This window comes from Dreissena polymorpha, chromosome 8 (assembly GCF_020536995.1).
Source record: "Dreissena polymorpha isolate Duluth1 chromosome 8, UMN_Dpol_1.0, whole genome shotgun sequence".
In the NCBI taxonomy this organism is placed as follows: Eukaryota; Metazoa; Mollusca; class Bivalvia; order Myida; family Dreissenidae; genus Dreissena; species Dreissena polymorpha.
In genome coordinates this window covers 57870035-57889203 of record NC_068362.1, presented here as the reverse complement: position 1 = coordinate 57889203, position 19169 = coordinate 57870035, and the positions used below count along the sequence as shown (strand labels likewise).

Here is a 19169-nt window from a genome sequence, read left to right as displayed (position 1 = left end):
TAATTTTAAATCTTTCTATGCATGCATAACGTAAAGTAGCGGACAAAACCTTTTTGACAACATTCTGAAGTGTTATCTTTGACTTCTGACCTTAGTCTGCTTTTGAACGTGGTCTTTATTTGACAATAAATACGTGCAAAACGTTTACCTTTGACCTAAATGGTATACACAATGTTGTGCATTTGACATACCGTCACCTTTTGGTGAGCACTTACTGAACAATTCATTTAATGCATGGTTAGGAGCACGAAAAACTATTTTGACAAACTTTGATATTGATGGTAGGAATATAGTTATTGCATGCGATACACATTCTCCAATAGGTAAACATTCATGCAAAGTTTTTGTAATGTCTGTGCAGCCCTTCCCATGGATGCATTACTCTCAGCAGCACACAGCAGACCAGACTGCAGGGGGATTTCTGTATCGTCGCCCCTCATTCACCACGGATATTGATGATGTGGTGTTCAATGCATTGTATAGCAATAGAGCGGACAAATCTTATTATGGCAATTCATTGCGCAGTGTTCCGACACTTTGACTCGTGTGACATTGACCTGTTATGTTGTTACAAGGTTCTTGCACCCGTATCTCCTTCTATTAAAGTTTTAACCGACAAGCTCAATTTCGAAAGCCCAGTTCTGTATTTTTGACCGTTTGACCAAGAGGTTTGATATAAAACGTTAGCCACGTGGTTCTTGTGGGCAAATTAAACACCCTCTCCTATTGGCAAACATTTGTGCTAAGAAATCCGTCCATTCATGGGTAAATTAGGACAGTCCGGTACAGCTTCGGGACAGACCGACATGGCCGAGTGCTTTCAGCATACCCGCAATACCCCCCCCCCCCCCCCCCACACACACACACTCTCACGGTCTATTAATCAGACTGGACATAATGCCCAAAATGTCACACCAAACACTGTTATCATTATGATTTATTTGATAGCATAAAACATTGCAAATAACGCACACATATACTAGATCTCAATAATAATAATTACATAATATACGTCTGTTTTGACAGATAAATGAAAAAGAAAACAACAAAGTAACAAGTCGACAGGAGGCATTCAGGGTTAATGAATGCACAACAGAATCAAATGACCCCATATAAGCAGTATTCTACATATGAATTAAGCATCACACATTGGATGCAGATGACATGAAAATGGCATTTAATATAGAAAATATAAGCGCACATTAAATTGTTAGCAGTGCAGTAAATTCATCTCTTAATTGTTAATTATTTATAACAATCAACATAATCTTTTTTATCCCACATTAATAATTTTTATAACAATATTTTATAAACAATTGGTGCCTGTTTTTTAAAAATTAATTCAATGTTTATAGCTTACAAGTTCAGATTACCAATATGAATTTCCTTAATTGTGGCTAACCATTTCATTGAAATTCATTGAAGAAGAGCTGATTGTATGTCAAAACAATAACCACAACTTAAAGCTTTAATGTTTCTACTGTATCTGTCAAATATACACTAAAAGTAAATATTGTAAATCATTTAAAGTGTCTATGAAGAATGTATAGCTTATGCTGTTTTACTGAAAATACTAAACCCAACTTACAACACAATTATTTTTTTAATGTGTGCATGCATAAACAATTGTTTATTTGATAAAAAGAAAGAAACATCAGTCGCGAGACCTTAAAACACTTAAGATGAATATGAACAATAGTTTCAAACAACAAATATGCCTTCTAGTATAAAGACATTGAGGTTATACTATAGTGCATTTGAAAGCAATCATCTAAGCAGTTTGTACATATATGCCAAAAGTGAAGCACATTTAGGAAAGAATCAACAATAAGAAACTACTTGAGCCATACTCTTAAAAACTTGGTTTAACACATGTGCATATAGTGTCGTCCCATATTAGCCTGTGCAGTCTGCACAGGCTTATATGGGACGACACTTTTAGTACAAGCACTAAGCCCCATTTTGCCAGAGCAAGGCTCCCTTTCTTTTAATAGTAGGATGTTAGATACAAACAATAAATTGTAACAATTCATAATTTTAGCAACAAATCTGCTTTCATTAATGACACGGTTAGTAAGTGATTCCAAAGAGATTTGACTGAATTGATGGGAACAATCAATTAGTAATCATATCTGATTAACATTCATGTCTTAAGTTAATGGTTTTTTTTTTAATATGAACATTATAAACCAAAAATAAACTGTAAAAAAGTAAACACTTTTATATGTCCAAACAGTTCATTCACTAAACTGATAGAATGAAATATGTAAAAAATAATCTGAAACAAACACAAGGTTTTCATTTGGCATTGTTGAGTTGGCCTTAAGAAGGTTAAACAGTCCTGCAAACAAAACAAGACTTTTGAGTACATTGTAATAAATAGTATACATGTATGAGCCTCTACCTAGACTGGATTTTTGTTTTATAGACTTCCTTCAACCCTTTACCACTTAGATACGTATTTTGACGCATTCGTAGTCTATGAGAAAGTTTAATTTAATTAAAGACCTTTCTTACTACATTCAAGTTTTACATGCTACATTTCAAACCTTTACCGATGAGCAGCAAACAGTATAAAACCTGACCACACTGAGTCACTTTGCTTCTTATGGGGGAAAGGGTTAATAGAGACTTCCTTTAAACAAATAATTCCAGAAAAGCAGAAAGTGCTCTCCCTAATAATAAAGGGCAGACTTCGCAGGCTAATCTGGGACTTGTTTTACGCACATGCAGTTCATCATATTTCCCCTGAGAGAGGCCCATATCTGTATTACAGTTGCACTACAGGTGGGATTATTAAGCATAACTTTTGTCCAAAGCGGTTCAATTCATGGCCTGATAAAAATCAGAAGAAAAATAACAGAATGTGCAAAATATGCTTAGTGAACATTTTGTTTTAAGTGTTCAATACAATGTGCTGGAAAAAAATGACAGACTCTAACAGTAGATTGATTTGCGCATGATTTGTGGGCAGATTCTAGTTCAGTACTGCCTTAAGAAGACCCACTAAATACCAGTATTTATTTCTTGTTCTGATCCGTCACAGAGCATTAATTGCACTAATAATTCTCAACTGTATTTCCCTATCACCACCACCACTTACTGACTTCTTTATTATAAGTTGCATCTTGATAGAATATATTTATTTAGTATTTAAACTGTGAACACATTTTCATAAATATCAAATCACAAGTTTTTTTTCAAGTAAATGCACCATAACAACATTGCTGAAATTAATGACTCTAAGAGCTCATATTCTATAAACATGTGCAAGTATTAGATTATGCCTTTTCTTTTTGTGGTTGAATATGCTTTTTAGCAAATATGCGGAATTCCACATCATAAACTATCCAATGACGAAAACAGTCAGGTCAGCAATACTTTGAAAACGCTTAACAACAGTTGTTTATTAACTGATAAATAACAACAAAGCGAACATTTAATTTGATTCTATACTTTTTCCACAGTTTTTCCAGAGCTCTGCTTAATTAACAACAATTTTTATTTGCAAATTTTATGGCTCTGAATAAATAATGACAAGTAGGAAAATTAACTTTTTAAAAGTATTATTAACAAGAAACTTCCAAGTATGTTGTCAATACAGAACAATCTAACCTACTGTTATCACAAAAAGAAAGCACTTTATACACAGGCAACAATTACAAGCTGTATCTGTTTCAAAGTACAATAGTTCCTCCTACACAAGGTTTGTTTCTGCAGATGAATGTTTTTTTCAAGACACTTTAGAAATCCACATAAATAAATAAACCTTACATAAAACATCATGCGATTGAGGAAACAGAAATGTGATACACAACTTTATCACTTGATTAACTTCAACAAAAATGTGTTCTATATCAATCAAATTGCCCACAAAAAGGGTTACATTTTTCTACTCATAGTTACAAGTGGTTAAAACACATCTGGACCAAACTCCAGCTCAGAGTTATTCCTTTCAGCTCATTGACACCAGCGAGACAATAAATAGTAAAACATAAATCCATAAGTATTTGGGAAACATAAAAATAACGATTTTTTCATAATTTTTACATGAAAAACTGTTCAATATATATATTCGCAAAAGTACCCACAATGCCTCAGTGAGGGGGTGGTTCCCGATCAGATGCTTTTGACGCTGGTATGTGTTTTACCATGTTACGCTTCGCAGCAGCCGGATTCAGCGACCCATCCCGTTCCCTCCCAGCCGATCCGGGCCGACCGGGAAGTGGCTGCGGGTTGTCTGCATCATACGAAGCCCCACTGCTGCTTCTACCGCCCATATTCAGTGCCAAATTATTTGAAAACTCTACAGCATTCTGCATGAGTCCACTCTGGCGCACGTTATGGTGCAACGCCTGACTATTCCACTCCCCTGGACTCTGGTACGGGTGCGTGTTCTGGCGGACGCGAGCCCCCGTTATAACACCTGCACCACTACCGGACGCCCCTTTACCATTCACTGGTCCAAGTGGGTTGCTGGCATTCTTGTGCTTTGTTCCTACTTTCTCTGTGACCACTCTGTGACCGACTGCAGTCTTTGCTGCAGTTCCATTGTCCAACACAGAACTATTCACCGCCTCAGGACTCGTACTTTTAGAACTCGCCATGGGTAAACTTTCTTTCTCCATGGCAGTAGCGCCCTCTGGTTGGGCGTTATCACTTTTATCCGATTCAGTCTCTGTATACTCCGATAGGGAACTGGAACATCCCAGTCCCAATCCTTGTAATTTATCTAGGTTATCTAGGAGCGAGGAGTCTGACAAAGTCAAGTGTTCAGTCAATGTTGAGAGGAGCAACTCCTGAACAAACAAGCTTCTTACAGAGCGCTCCTGCCTGACCTTGTCTTCGTCACCTTCGTCTATCACAGGCTCAGTAAACCTGCGAGAGAACACGATTCAAGATTATTAATGTAAAAACACCCAATAATAAAACTGGGCTAAATGCATGTGTATTAAGTGTTACTCCTCATTATCCTCTGCAGTCCACACAAGCTAATAAGGAATCACACATGTTAATAAGGGACGACACTTTCTGCTAAGACAGGATTTTTGCTTATAAAAGACTTAAAAAAAAAATTCCATAAAAGCAGAGAGACTGCACAGGCTTATGTGGGCCGTCACTGTGTGCACATGCATTAAGCACCATTTTTCCAGAGCAATGCTTATATTAATGTAATTTGACCCAATAATAGAAAAAGGCAAATCAAACAGGCCAAATTAGCAAGTTTAGTAAAGCCAGCTTGTATTGGACTGCTAGAATGACTCAACACTTAACAATTAAACCCTTTCCCACATAAGAAGCAAAGTTGAAATGGTCTTTGCAACCAGCATAAAAGCAGAACAGCCTGTGAGTAACTCGCAGTCTGTTCAGGTTTTATGCTGCTTGCTGCTCATCAGTATATAAACTAAGGGTTGTAAATGAAGTCTTTAAAAATTGAATTGAGTAAGAAATGTTTCAGATTCGCTAATTTGCGTTGTAGTTATGATATTTGTGAGGAAACAGTAATACTGAACATTTACCATGCTCTAAAATATCCATTATATGCATCTTTTGACGATTTAAAAACCTGAAAATTATAAAGCGATGCAGCGCCAAACAATAAAATAATTTGGAGAGTTCTGTTTTGTCCTTATATTTGTGGCACTACGAGCATTGCTTATATAAAGTATCAAATACATCACTTATTGTATGAGCACGGAGGCCAAGTGGTCTAAGCTTTAAACTTTTACTCCAGGGGTCAGTGGTTCTTGTTTTTTACTGGAGCTTTTTCGATTCAATGTTTTTACTACGGAAGCAAGAGGTTACAAAAATCATTAACTGGTTAACCTTTAGCCGTAACCGGTTAACCGAAACAGCTTAAGTAGTTTGTTCAAGTATACGTAAACAATGTGATACTGCTAGTACCTGTTCTCTATAGAAACAAAATTAATTTGAGATCGCTTGGTTTGATAACATGTCTGTTTCTTAATAAAATGTACTGTAACATTTATTTTAATAATTTTGTAAATGTTTGCTATTTATTGTATTTATTTTTACTGCGTAAAAGAATATTAGTAAAAAATTAAAGAATTACACAATGTTTATTTTCATATGTCATTAAAATATTTCTGGTTGGGCTGCTTAAATTACAATCGCGTCGCATAGCTCACAAATGGCGTGTTTCATGATTTATTCTGTTCAAATTGTATTATTTATGTTTATCTATTAAATAAGGTAACTTATTAACTTTCTTTAATAAAACTTGCCTCAGACGATAGCGGTGACATCATGGATGACGCAAATTGCTGACAATGATTTTAATTTTTGATAGAACAAATAAAACGTTAACTCGACAAGATTTTAACTGCCAATGCGATTCTTCATAAAACTGTTACTTATAAATACTTTCGCGAGCAATCAGTGATGCATATTTGTTAACAAAGCATCAACATAAGCCATCCAATGTATCAACTGAATTTTATTGCGAGTTCGATACATGTGTTAATTGCGTCTTGGCTAATAACCCCCACATCCGGCAGTTCCCTAGTTAAATTTTCGCGAGTTAACCAAACAAAAGAGCCAATTATCAAAACGTACTCCCTGTTTGTTGCCACAAAGGTATTGATTTATTGCTCTATTGCCATGTTTGTTGACACGTTATTTACTACTCATGTACTGTCGATGGTGCGGCATGTTATTCTTACTAGTCACCAGCACAAATTGGAAGTATGTCTCGCGCAAACAGCAAAATCGTACGAACTGAATTATGAAAAAGGGAAAAAAATCATTCCAAGATAAAAGCGTACTAAAATTATTTTTTTTTCAGGTTAAACTTTTCCCGAAAATGAAAACTGTTAACTGGTCATTTCGGTAGGTTAACCGGTAAACCTCTTGCATTCCTAGTTTTTACATTTATCAATATAAAGGATTTGAAGACAAACTTCCATATCTGTCAAAATCAGTGAAAAGGTCCCTTTAGGTTTGGAATCAAAATGTGACTTTTAGTGTTAACAAGAAAGATTTCACTACAGTCATATAAGAAAAATTGCCAGCCCCCTGGCGGCCATGTTTTTTAATGACAAAAAACATTCTCAAACTAGAGCTTTGTCACAGACGTGACGAATACCCCCACATGCCGCATTGAAACAGAATGTTTTGCATGTTGTCTTCACAAAAAAACAGCTGACACCATGCTCAATGTTTAAAACGCACTAAGTGACTCCATGACCTTGTTTTTGACCCTGTATGGCCCATGTTCGAACTTGACCTACACATTATCTAGATACAACTTCTGACAAAGTTCGGTGAAGATCAGATGAAAACTACTTGAATTAGAGAGCAGACACCATGCTGAATGTGTTAAACGTACTAAGTGACCCAGTGACCTAGTTTTTTACCCGGCATGACCCATATTCGAACTTGACCCAGACATCATCTAGATACAACTTCTGACCAAGTTTGGTGAAGATCGGATAAAAACTACTTGAATTAGAGTGTGGACACCATGCTCAATGTTTTAAACGCACTAAGTGACCCCGTGACCTAGTTTTTGACCTGCCATGACCCATGTTCGAACTTGGCCTAGACATCATCGAGATACAACTTGTGTCTATGTTTTGTGAAGATCGCATGAAAACTTGAATTAGAGAGCGGACATGGACAGACCGACAGACCGACTGACTGACAAGGTCACTCCTATATACCCCCCAAAACTTCGTTTAGTGGGGGAATAACTAGTTTTTGACCTCATTAAACAAAGTTTCGAAGTCCAGATTACATTGGGAAAAATGTTCTGAGCAAGTTTGATGAATATTGGACATTAAATGTGGCTTTTAGTACATAAACAAGGAAAAAGTTGCCGACAGAAAACAAACGATGAAAAGATACAGCGATCATAAAAACTCACCATGAGCACCTTTTTGCTCAGGTGAGCTTACAAAAAGCATTAACAATTAACAAAAGTTTAGGACAAGAATATTGTGCTCAGTTGAACTTAAATTTTCATCTGTACCAATATATATTTTGAGTTTTAACTAAGTAATGAGTTCCAAATTTACTTAAAACTGCAATATAAGGCACATTACCTAGAAAGTAAGTATAAGGAGTTTGAACTAGAGTTGTTGTTGTTTCCAGCAGCAGTAGTTGCCCCTGACTCTGTACCAGCCACAACTCCAGCTGCTGTAGTCTTCAAGGGTTCTGCTCCCTGCCTCCGAGGCGTCCGCTCCAGTTGTTGTCTGAATATGGGGAGTCAATACAGTAAATCATAAAGCTTAACCCTTCACCACTAAGATACGTATTTTGATGTGTTTGTAGTCCCATATAAAGTTATATTTAATTAAAGACCATTTTCACTAGATTCAAGTTTTAAAGACTAAATTTTCAAACCTTAGATACTGATGAGCAGCAAACAGCATAAAACCTGAACAGACTGCGAGTTACTCGCAGGCTGTTCTAGTTTGATGCTGTTTGCACATAGCCAATTTCCCTTTGACTCCGAGTGGGAAAGGGTAAAAATGTTGATTAACAATATTTTATCTTACAAATGTTTTGGGAAAATTTTATCTCTCTAAATGACAGGGGAAAACAAGAGCTGCGTTTGTGAAACACAATGCCCCCTAATGCACTTTGAAGCCAAACAGCAGCTATATCCCAAATAAAATATTAAAAAAAGTTACGGGCCTTGGACAGCATCTGAATGCGTTTGGGAAAAAAATAGAGTTTGGGTGGAGTGCATTGTGGTATGTCAGGTAAGTGTTGTTATGTCAAAGTATGAATCAAATGTGATCATAAAAAAAGAAGTTATGGCAATTTAAGCAAAATGTTCAATTATCGAAGTATACATGTATAAGGGGCCATAATTCTGTCAAAATGCATGATAAAGTTGTCTGCTCTTGTTTATAGATTGGGATCATGTTGGTAAAGAAGTATGCAAACAAGGGACAAAATTGTCACAAAACCAGGTTTTCATTGTGAAAAAAAATCTGATAAAGGGAGACAACTCAAACTGAACTTTTGAAATGAACAAAGAAAATTAACCCCCTTTGTAAGTTTGTTTTAAAATAAATCTATTTTTAGTCGTGGCGACCTTGACATTGGAGATATGCACATGAATTATTTTTTTTTGACCTTTGACCATGAAGGATGACCTTGACCTTTCACCACTAAAAATGTGCAGCTTCATAAGATACACATGCATGGCAAATATCAAGTTGCTATCTTCAATATTGCAAAAGTTATGAGCAACGTTAAAGTTTTCGGACGGACACACGGACGGACGGACGGACGGTCAAAATTTGTGTGCGTATGGAAAGGCGTTGTCCATAGACACATGCATACCAAATATGAAGGTTATATCTCAAGGGACATTTATGGCCATTTTTGACCTTTGAACTCAAAGTGTGACCTTGACCTTGGAGGTAATTATTTCGCGCGACACACCGTCCAATGATGGTGAACAAATGTGCCAAATGATTTTAAAATCTGACAATGAACGATATAGTAATGGCTCGGACAAGCTCATTTATGGCCATTTTTGACCTTTGAACTCAAAGTGTGACCTTGACCTTGGAGATATCGACGTAATTATTTCGCGCGACACACCGTCCAATGATGGTGAACAAATGTGCCAAATGATTTTAAAATCTGACAATGAACGACATAGTTATGGCCCGGACAAGCTTGTTCCGCCCGCCCGCCAGCCAGCCCGCCCGCATTCGCCAATCTAATAACCAGTTTTTTCCTTCGGAAAACCTGGTTAAATATGAAAGCAATATGTCAAAGGACAGAGAAAATATTTGAGGTGGTAGGCAAACTTTAACATAGATTTATCAATAATATGCATATTCTAAGTATAAAAGGGGCCATACTTCTGTCAAAATGCTTGATAAAGTTGTCTGCTCTTGTTTATAGATTGAGGTCATGTTGGAAAAGAAGTATGCAAAAAATAAAAGCAATATGTCAAAGGACATAGCAAATATTTGGGGTAGTAAGCAAACTTTAACATTTGCATACTAACGCTAACAAGAATGCCAGGTTGAGTAGGATAGCTCCACTATATATATTTCACAGAGCTCCAGATAAGGGACATAATTTCGTAATGACAAATTATTTTCAAGTCCGTTACGTATTTATTTTAAAATCTTGTCGTACCATTAAGCATTACAAAATCAAGTTACAAATATTATTTTAACATCGGTTCGAATAGATTTTTATTGAGTTCTTTTCGCCTATTAAAGATCTTTTTGGTGCTTATGTAGAATGGTTATCAGGTTTGTTTAACAAAGCGCATTTTTTCCAATAAAGCGGAGTGTACAGTCTATCTGTCAAAAAACAATGGCGGCGCCCAGACAGCGTCCTAAAAACATGCAAAGCGTGCAAAAACACGCTTTTAACATATTGAACGCAAAGTGAGTCGAAGTTGAATGTTAAGAAAGACATTATAGAAAAGATCTTATACGATGTTGTATGTTCAGTTGCCGACACAGTCAGAAAAGCTAAAAAATAACATTGAACGAGTGGAAGGGACAATTCCTGTGGCTAATCGTTGAAAATATTGAAGGGGAGACCCGTTTTAATTGTGAAATATGTAAAAAATCATCGAAGGCAAGCAATCTAAGCACAGTTTGGGCATATGAAGGTATTTGAAAAATAAAATTGTATAAAACTGAATAGACACTGTTGAACTCGTATAAATAAAGTTGTTAGTATGTTTATTTTGATTTTTTGCATGAAAATAACCATTATTATTTATTTTTTGGTCATTTAGAAAAGTTAAGAATTATTTTCCAAAACTTAGTAGTTTAATTAAGAAAAATTTCAGAGTTAAGAATTCTTTTTGAAAATCTGGTAGTAACGTTAAGAATTTCACAAAACCTTATCTGGAGCTCTGATTTCATATATAATAGTCCAGCTAAAAACTTCCGGAAATCGGTTATAATGAAGAAAGTCCAAGACCCATAAATTTTCAAAAAAACAATAGACCGGAATGAAACTCACACTTCATCTGTAGGTCATATATAAAACTCAAGCAACAAATGTCAGGTCAATATCTAAAAATGTTACGGAAAAAAGTCAGGACAGTCCGACTGCTGTATGCCACAATACCAGGGACATACAAACCATTCACAGAGATATTAATTTTCATGCTGATATGACAAGCAAAATTATCAAAACTTGTAACAACTTTGGAACACATTGTTGAAATCAAAGGCTAAGATATCAAAAAAATCCTGTTTTCAAAATTTATTATATCAAGAAATGTGTTTGTCAGAAACACTATGTCCCCTTCTGCGCCACTTTAAATTTAACCTTGACCTTTCACCACTCAAAATGTGCAGCTCCATGAGATACACATGCATGCCAAATATGAAGTTGCTATCTTCAATATAGCATAAGTTATTGCAAATGTTAAAGTTGGCGCAAACAAACCAACAGACAGATAGACCAACAGACAGGGCAAAAACAATATGTCCCCCACTATAGTGGTGGGGGACATAAAAAGTGCCAGTCTGGCTATACCTGGTTGTCTGTAACTGCATCTCCAGCTGCTGTAGCTGTGAGGTAACACTCTGGGCCGCGGCCGCCCGACTGCGAACACTCGACAGCTGTGACAGTAGCTCTGCTATGGGGTCCATGGCTTCACGACCGCTGGGGGACAGACCCGCCAGAGTGCTGCCCGCCGCGCCGGAGAAGTGCATGGTCGTAGCTCGGCGGTTCCGAGCTCCACTCATACCGCGACCTGGGTGTGGTATGCGTCGGACATGTCGAATGCCAGTTGGTTCATCGTGAATGGAGTTAAGGGGTTAAGAATTGTAATTTACAATTTTGGGCCTGTATATAATAAATAATAAACAAACAAAAGTGTTCTTTATAGTAAGGGTCTTACCCAGGCCTTTTTGTGTGCTGCATTGCCTATTTGAAACTCCACATTATCATTTTCAAAAACACTGTCGCCACACGCCCTTATCGATTATGATATTAATTGCCACTTGACCAAGATTGTTAGCCTTGATGTCAGCAGAATCTTAAAATTGTAATTATAAACAAGTGATGTGTTTGTGAAACACTATGCCCGCCCACATATATTTGACCTTTGACCTTGAAGGATGACCTTGACCTTTAACCACTCAAAATGTGCAGCCTTATGAGATAAACATGCATGCCAAAAATCAAGTTGCTATCTTCAATATTGCAAAAGTTATGATCAAGGTTAAAGTTTTGGGACAGACACACTCATACATTGACAGCAATACCTGCACATGACTTTAATAACCATGTTCAAGGGCAAATAACTCTGAAATATGTGGATCCATAGGGGGAAAAAATGTGTCTTGAACATCTACAATTCATGGAAATAAACATATTTCAAGTTTCAAATCAATCACTTCTATGTGGCAATAGATAATTCCACAATTGTAGAACATTTTATGCAGACAAACCTAGAGATCCTCAAACAAACTGACACAGCGACTCCGATGTACCACCTCTTGCAAGGTACACAAAACAATAGAATGAGTGCTACCCATGAAAGGATATGAATTCTCGTGGAGCCCTATGTTCCAGGGACAGGTGTGCAGCAAAGTCATCCGTCATGTGGTTGGGGTCACCACCAGGTAACGACGCACAGATTGGACACACCTGCACAAAGAAAGGTGTTCTTTGTTACGACTCAAGCAAATTTCCATTAATGAAGTAAGGATCACATGAAACACAACACTTACATCTTAAAATATATTAACCCACCAAATAACAAAAATCCCAATACAAAATAACAAGATAATGTTAATTGCAAAAATAAAGATTTCAAATAATATTTGTTTTATAATACTTATAGTGTTTTTCCCAGGAGGGCAAAGGGGCATTACTTTCAAAAATGGCATTTTAGCGCGCAGTTTAGGCAAAAAAGGGCAAAAACGTTCTGTGAATACCTGAATTAGGGAGAAACATGTAATCGCATCAGACGCATCGTTGGAAAAAACAACAAAATATAAACAAGCACATTAAATCAATAATGGTAATTGATGTATTTAACTTTAATACTTTGATTTATATTAATATATTAACCATGCAATGTACATTTAAGTTTTATGCTATTTCAATACACTGTACAGCACGACAAACATAATAAAGCAATATATGCGTATGAATCTGATTATACACAAACCCACTAACATATAAATGAAACCATGTTTGTCTAAACCCATTTTCTACCAATAATCTTGTCAGATGTTTAACATTGCAGGTAAACTGATTGCTAACAATATGCAAACACTTCCGTGACATACATCCACTAAGTAGATTACAAACAAATATGTTGTTGCTATCTTAAACATTTTTATGCATCGTTGATTATCACAGACATTTCATTAATTCCTTCTAAATGTATGATTTCCATCATTAATTCCATCGTTTACGACGTTATATGTCACAATTTAATTATGTATGTCCGCCATCTTGTTAAAATGATCCGCCTAATACGCGATCCACGTTTTGTTTAACTAGTATACGTTTTTCATCAATAGTCTCCGAAGTAACAGTCCACGATTTTATCACGGAGGAGTACACATCACCGACTGATAAGTGCGCTTGGTATAACATAGCCTCTGACATTATCGATTGATATTGACACGGGGTTATTCACGCATGACTAATTCACAACAATGCGAATCTTCGCTGCCTTAGGGCCATAATCTGATACTAGTCGGCTTAGAAGTTTGGTCAAGGGGCAATTAAGATGTTATCAATAACGGCAGAAAACAGCAGGTGCTCATGAAAGGGCAGGGCGGCGGCCTTTGGAAAGGGCAGCGTGGCACTAAATAGCTTTGAAAGGGGGGGCAGCCTGGCGCTACAAAAAAAGGGCATGGCACTGCGCCACCCTATAACGGCCTGGGAAAAACACTAACTTTATCAACCAAATATTAATCACATTAATCATTAACTCTAAATCATGTACAGCAAACTTTCTGCCATGCACAAGTAGACACATCTTCATGCACTGATAGTCACAAGATAGGATTATTTGCTTATAAACTTTAGACCATTCTATGAGTGCTGGTTACCTATCATGAACTTCTGGGCCTTGCTCTGGGAAAATGGGATTTAATGAATGTGCTTCAAGCTTTGTCCCAGATTAGCCTGTTCAGTCTGAACAGGCTAATAAAGGACTACACTGTCCCCTTTTATTGTACTTTTTTTGTATTTTTCATTAAAAAGAAGTTTACTCTTGGAGAAAATCCTGTCTAGGCAGAAAGTGTTATCCCTGAGTTAGACCATAATTTAGACCCTGTGCAGACTACACAGGCTAATTTGGGACAACACTTTCTGCACATGCATTAAGCATGGTTTAATTTAAATAGATAGCAGATTAGTATTACCACTTCGGCGGTGGTGTCAGCGTGATCATTGGTGACATGTTCTTGCAACATAGCCTCTGTGAAACCCATCTTAGTACAGTATGGGCACGAAAATGCCTGCGGTTGCTCCGATGTTATAGCTTCACCTCCATAGAATATATCTGCAATTTACAAGAGGGAGAATGGGTTACTATAGACATTAATCCTTTACCGCTCATATACAAATTGTTCCTCTTTGTAGTAATAAAATTAAAGACCTTCCTTACCAGATACTGCTGATTAGCAAACAGCATAGATCCTGAACAGACTGCGAGTAAAGCTGAAGCTGTTCTTGTTTAATGACTGTTGAATAATGAATAAAGCCATTTTCACTTGCCTCCTGAGCGTGAAATGGTTAGAACAGTAATGTTCTGTCATAACAGTACCTACCAGTACACATTTATTGCACAAAGGGCCCATACATATATGGGACCTTACCAAAGTCTGGTCTGCAGTACTGTTCACATGTTGTTAAAAGACATTTTTATTGGGACTCTTTATTAATGCAAAGCTTTATTTCATAGTTGATACAAATGGATACACCTATCCATTTTTCATAATTTAGTCATTTTCAGGGTTACATTTTTTCCAAAATGGAGTTATACTATGCGAAATTCTCAAATGTCCGAGTGGCATTTTCCTTGGGAAAAGAGGCCATATTCCGTGTTTGCATAACACTGACTGTGGCACACAAGGGGACAGTCTGGCTCGAAACACTTTCTTGGTCTTCCATTCAGGCTTGCTTGGTCAAACTACAAATGTTTACTACTGGGTTACTTACCAAAATCTGATCGTGTGATAATACACTGGACTGGATGGTCATTGGTGTGTCTTGTTGAGGTGGCCCCTGCCTCATAACATGTTGCACACAGGTCGTAGTCATAACACACCAGGCATTTGTAGCGCTTACCGCGAAAATTGCTTTTCAAACAGGAATCACAACTAACGCCTGGAAGTAAGAACAAAAAAACTTATTTTACTATGTAATTGTCCTACATTTAGGGAAAGACCTAGTATCACAAAAGGAAATTTAAAATTCTCTGATCCATGTGCTGCAACATCTGATTTTTCACTGCAATGCTTTTTTATTATTTAACAGCGATGTTCATTTCAACTGGTATCTATAAGTTGCATCATACAAATTTTACAAGTGCTTGCGAAATCTGAACCAATTGTCAATATTTGAATAATGCCTTCACCAATCTGCTGTTGCGTACAAGTAATGGCATCCACCAGATGGCATGTGCGAGATAATGGGACTGTGTCTATTATTGTAACATTGTTTACAAAATGCTAACAAGCAATACAATCATGCAAATGTATGCCAGCTATTTGTGAATAGAGGCTTACAAAAGCATATGAGGTAAGTTGTTTCATGACTAAATCTAGGCTGTTCCAGAAAATTGTGCATCTATTGCACATTACATTCACAAATGTGTAGTGCAATATAAATAACTAGACTTCATGTAGATAAACATCAAAACCTCATGTGCCAACCCTGACAACTTCCACTTATACATGTAGATTTTGCTTTTAACTGACATGATGTTAGCTTTCAACCAATAAGCGGTCAGGCAGCCGAATATATGCCGTCCACAGTGTCAAATTTTTAAAAACGTTTTCTGACCTTAATTTAAGTGCAAGAATAATTGCAACATGTTGTTTTTAATAAGAAAACATTAATTTAAATTGCTGGTTTGAAATTCTCTTGGAAGCTTGAAAGAATGTGATAAAATTCCCACTTTAGCTAAAAAAAACATGCTTACAAATTGACTGCTACCAGTACCATTCCAAATGGACAGAAAAATCACTGCTAGGTCAACTGGTTTACCAGTATTAAGTGCACAGATATATACCAGTAAACTGTAAATGAAAACTGCTCTTTATTGAATCTAAAGTCTTGGGCTAATGGCAATAGAAATTATTTCATGACAACTTTCCACACACTGTTTCTCGACAGGCCGGAGATCAAACTTGTGATCCTTGGATTCCTATGTCAGCCCTTTACAAACTGTGCAAGCTGTCATAAAATCTTTCATTAGTTTGATATAAATGCTCTGAAAAAAAAAACGCTGCTCAAAACAAGACTATGGAAATGTCAGCTGCCTGAAATACACAAAAAGCAATTCCAGACACAGCAATAATTAACAAAGTGCAAATAAAATAAACAGCTACATGTATAACAAAACATGCTATCCTATAATAAATTATTATGATTGAATACATTGTAAACATTTATTAAGATTATGTAAACATTATGGTATAATAGTAAGTATTTCATGTTTATTTGTCTGTTACAGATCCATTTCTTGTTTTGCTCCATTATTAGGGTTTCAGTGTTCTGCCGTGAATCTTTACTGTTGGAGACAGGGACCCTTTAGGGTAAAAAAAGTGGGGACAAAAGGGAAAAATCTGGGGACACAGAAATATATTTGTAGCAGAATTAAATTTTCAGAAACTAATAACCTTTTACTTGCACTCTTAAACTGGCTTGATTTCTTCCTACAGCCAGTCCACAGGATGTAACATTCTTATTCAAACTTGAACATTTTAAAAACTTTTTAAAACTGTTAAACAATTGTCAACATATTATCAAAATTTTGAACAGTTACAGGTATGTAATGTCTACATCTACATCTGTCTACATCTGCTGGGAATTCCCTTTCAAATTAGAATTACCGATAGTAAAGGCGTTTTTTTTTTAGTGCTTAATGCACAAACTGCATGTCGTTTTGTTGTTGTCAAACAGTAACCAAGAAAATTATCGAAGCCAGTTTGCTTTTACGTTAAGGGGCAGACTATTTTTTCGTCATTGCTAAACGATGTTTGGACTTGTTGGGGTGTTATTATTATCGTCATATTTCCTAATTTTACTTTCCGCAAGAAAAAAAAATGAAAATCGATTTTGTTTTCTTCGAACGGTCACTTTCCGCCATTTTGATAGCTGTTGAAATTTTCTTGGTATTTGATTGGTTGTTATAATCTCAACTTACCAATGAAATAAAGTGTTATTAAAGTGAATCAACCATTCGCTGCGAAATGACGTCACGTCCAATAAAATAATTCGTTCTAGTTACGCATTCACTCTATTTCTTTACCGACTTACACATTGAATCGATTAGTATTTATTTCTAATTCCTGTGCGCCAGCAGACCCATATACGGAAAACGGGTGGGGACAAATCTCCTTTTTTTGCGCCAATGACGCAAGGGCGCACCCATGGCAGAACACTGGGGTTTGATAATGCATTTTATTGGACTCTGCATTTAGTTCTTCTTAAATGCTTTGAGCTTTAAAAACTCGAGGTATTTCATTAGCGTCCCCTGGGTTTGGTTTATAAAAAAAAATGTTTATTTCTCTGTTACAGATCAATTACTGTGTTTATTATTTTGCTCCATTACCAGGGTTTGATAATGCATTTTACTGGTTGCACACTTCTGGTTTGCTTCTCTGGATTTAGTTCTTCTGCAGTGCTCCAGCTAGGCCTAAATCGAAGGGCGCCGCGCCCTGCCCTCCCGAACCTCCGCCCTGCCCCCCCCGAACCTCCGCCCTGCCCCCCCCCCCTCAAAAATTTTTTTTTTACATATGATAATTCATAAATCTCTTATTACATTGTAATTAGTTTAATCCTCATTGTAGACATTATATTTGAATGGTTTAATAATAATGGGAATAATACAATTATTTATAACATATAAATTAACATGCAATAGAAAGCATTCCAGAAACACCCGCGCGCTCGAACGTGCCCTTTTCACAAAATACTGCGCGTCGAAAGTGCCCTTTTCACAAAATACTGCGCGTCGAAAGTGCCCTTTTGACAAAAAAGCCACCCTGCCCTTTTCAAATTCTAGCTGGAGCACTGTTCTGGAATGCTTTAAGCTTTAAAAAGTACATACACACAGCTGAAAGTTCTTCCTGGTAGAGGCAAAAAGCATGCAAACACTTTATGTCTCACGTATGTCTATAAAATCAAGTTCATTCAACTGAATACATTGCAATTAACATGATAACTGATACTATTGACATGAATGTGCTTGTCTTTTATGGAGCTTTATAATGTGTTTGTGTTTATTTATGCCAGACAAGTGGCATAATACTGATTTAATTGGAATCGAGGCTGCAATTTTACATGAAAAACGCCTTTATCAGTTGCAACCCACAATGACCCAGAGGGACAATAGGTGGAAGTTGAAATATTGCAACTAACTACTCTCCATTGATATTAAGATAATATTTAAATGATACCCGAATAAAAACATATGCATGTTATTATAAACATGTATAAGTATTACAATTTAAAAACTTATTTGTGTCAGCCTACAATCCAACTTTTGCTTTGATGACAGAACCCATGAAAGTGAAAGTAAATTATAAAATGAGAACTGACTTTGCACTCTTTAAATGTTCTTAAATGTTATTTTATTCATAGTTAAATCCGTGTGTTTAATCTGTAGTGGGACCTGTAGCTTCGATTCAATTTTCATACACTTTTCTTACATTTCATAACATGTTTAAGTCATAAACAAATTGAACTGCCATTTTGGCAAACCACCTTGAATTTCACTCACCATCATGACGTGACATTCTAACCAAAGAAGACACGGTTGATTATGGAAGACGCGATTCGGACAGATGGCTGATACATATACGCATTCGAATACAAATTTAAAGTCTGGTATCGTTAATAAATGACGATTTGTTATCGTTTTTCGTTTGTGGTTACTTTTCTGGGTTCTGATGGAGGATATGACGTCACGTTTGAAATATCGTAATGAACGAGGCAACTAAGACTTTGAT

General features: G+C 36.5%; 1 protein-coding gene across 1 annotated transcript; it reads right to left on the bottom strand.

Annotated features, from left to right (window-relative positions):
* Positions 1–924: 924 nt before the first annotated feature.
* LOC127841786 (E3 ubiquitin-protein ligase KCMF1-like) lies at positions 925–19118 on the bottom strand. Its single transcript, XM_052370861.1, has 7 exons — positions 18941–19118; positions 15151–15318; positions 14352–14491; positions 12515–12615; positions 11497–11772; positions 8064–8213; positions 925–4878 (listed from the first exon to the last, which is right to left on the bottom strand). The coding sequence occupies exons 1-7, from the start codon at positions 18954–18956 to the stop codon at positions 4098–4100; spliced, it is 1632 nt and encodes a 543-aa protein (XP_052226821.1). The 5' UTR covers positions 18957–19118; the 3' UTR covers positions 925–4097.
* Positions 19119–19169: the final 51 nt, after the last annotated feature.

Excerpts from the sequence above, each read along its gene's own strand:
- LOC127841786 (XM_052370861.1), bottom strand. Across the intron at positions 12,616-14,351 it reads CTGACACCACCGCCGAAGTG|GTGTGTCCAATCTGTGCGTC; the intron begins GTAATACTAATC and ends TTCTTTGTGCAG. Across the intron at positions 8,214-11,496 it reads ATGCAGTTACAGACAACCAG|ACAACAACTGGAGCGGACGC; the intron begins GTATAGCCAGAC and ends CCCCATATTCAG.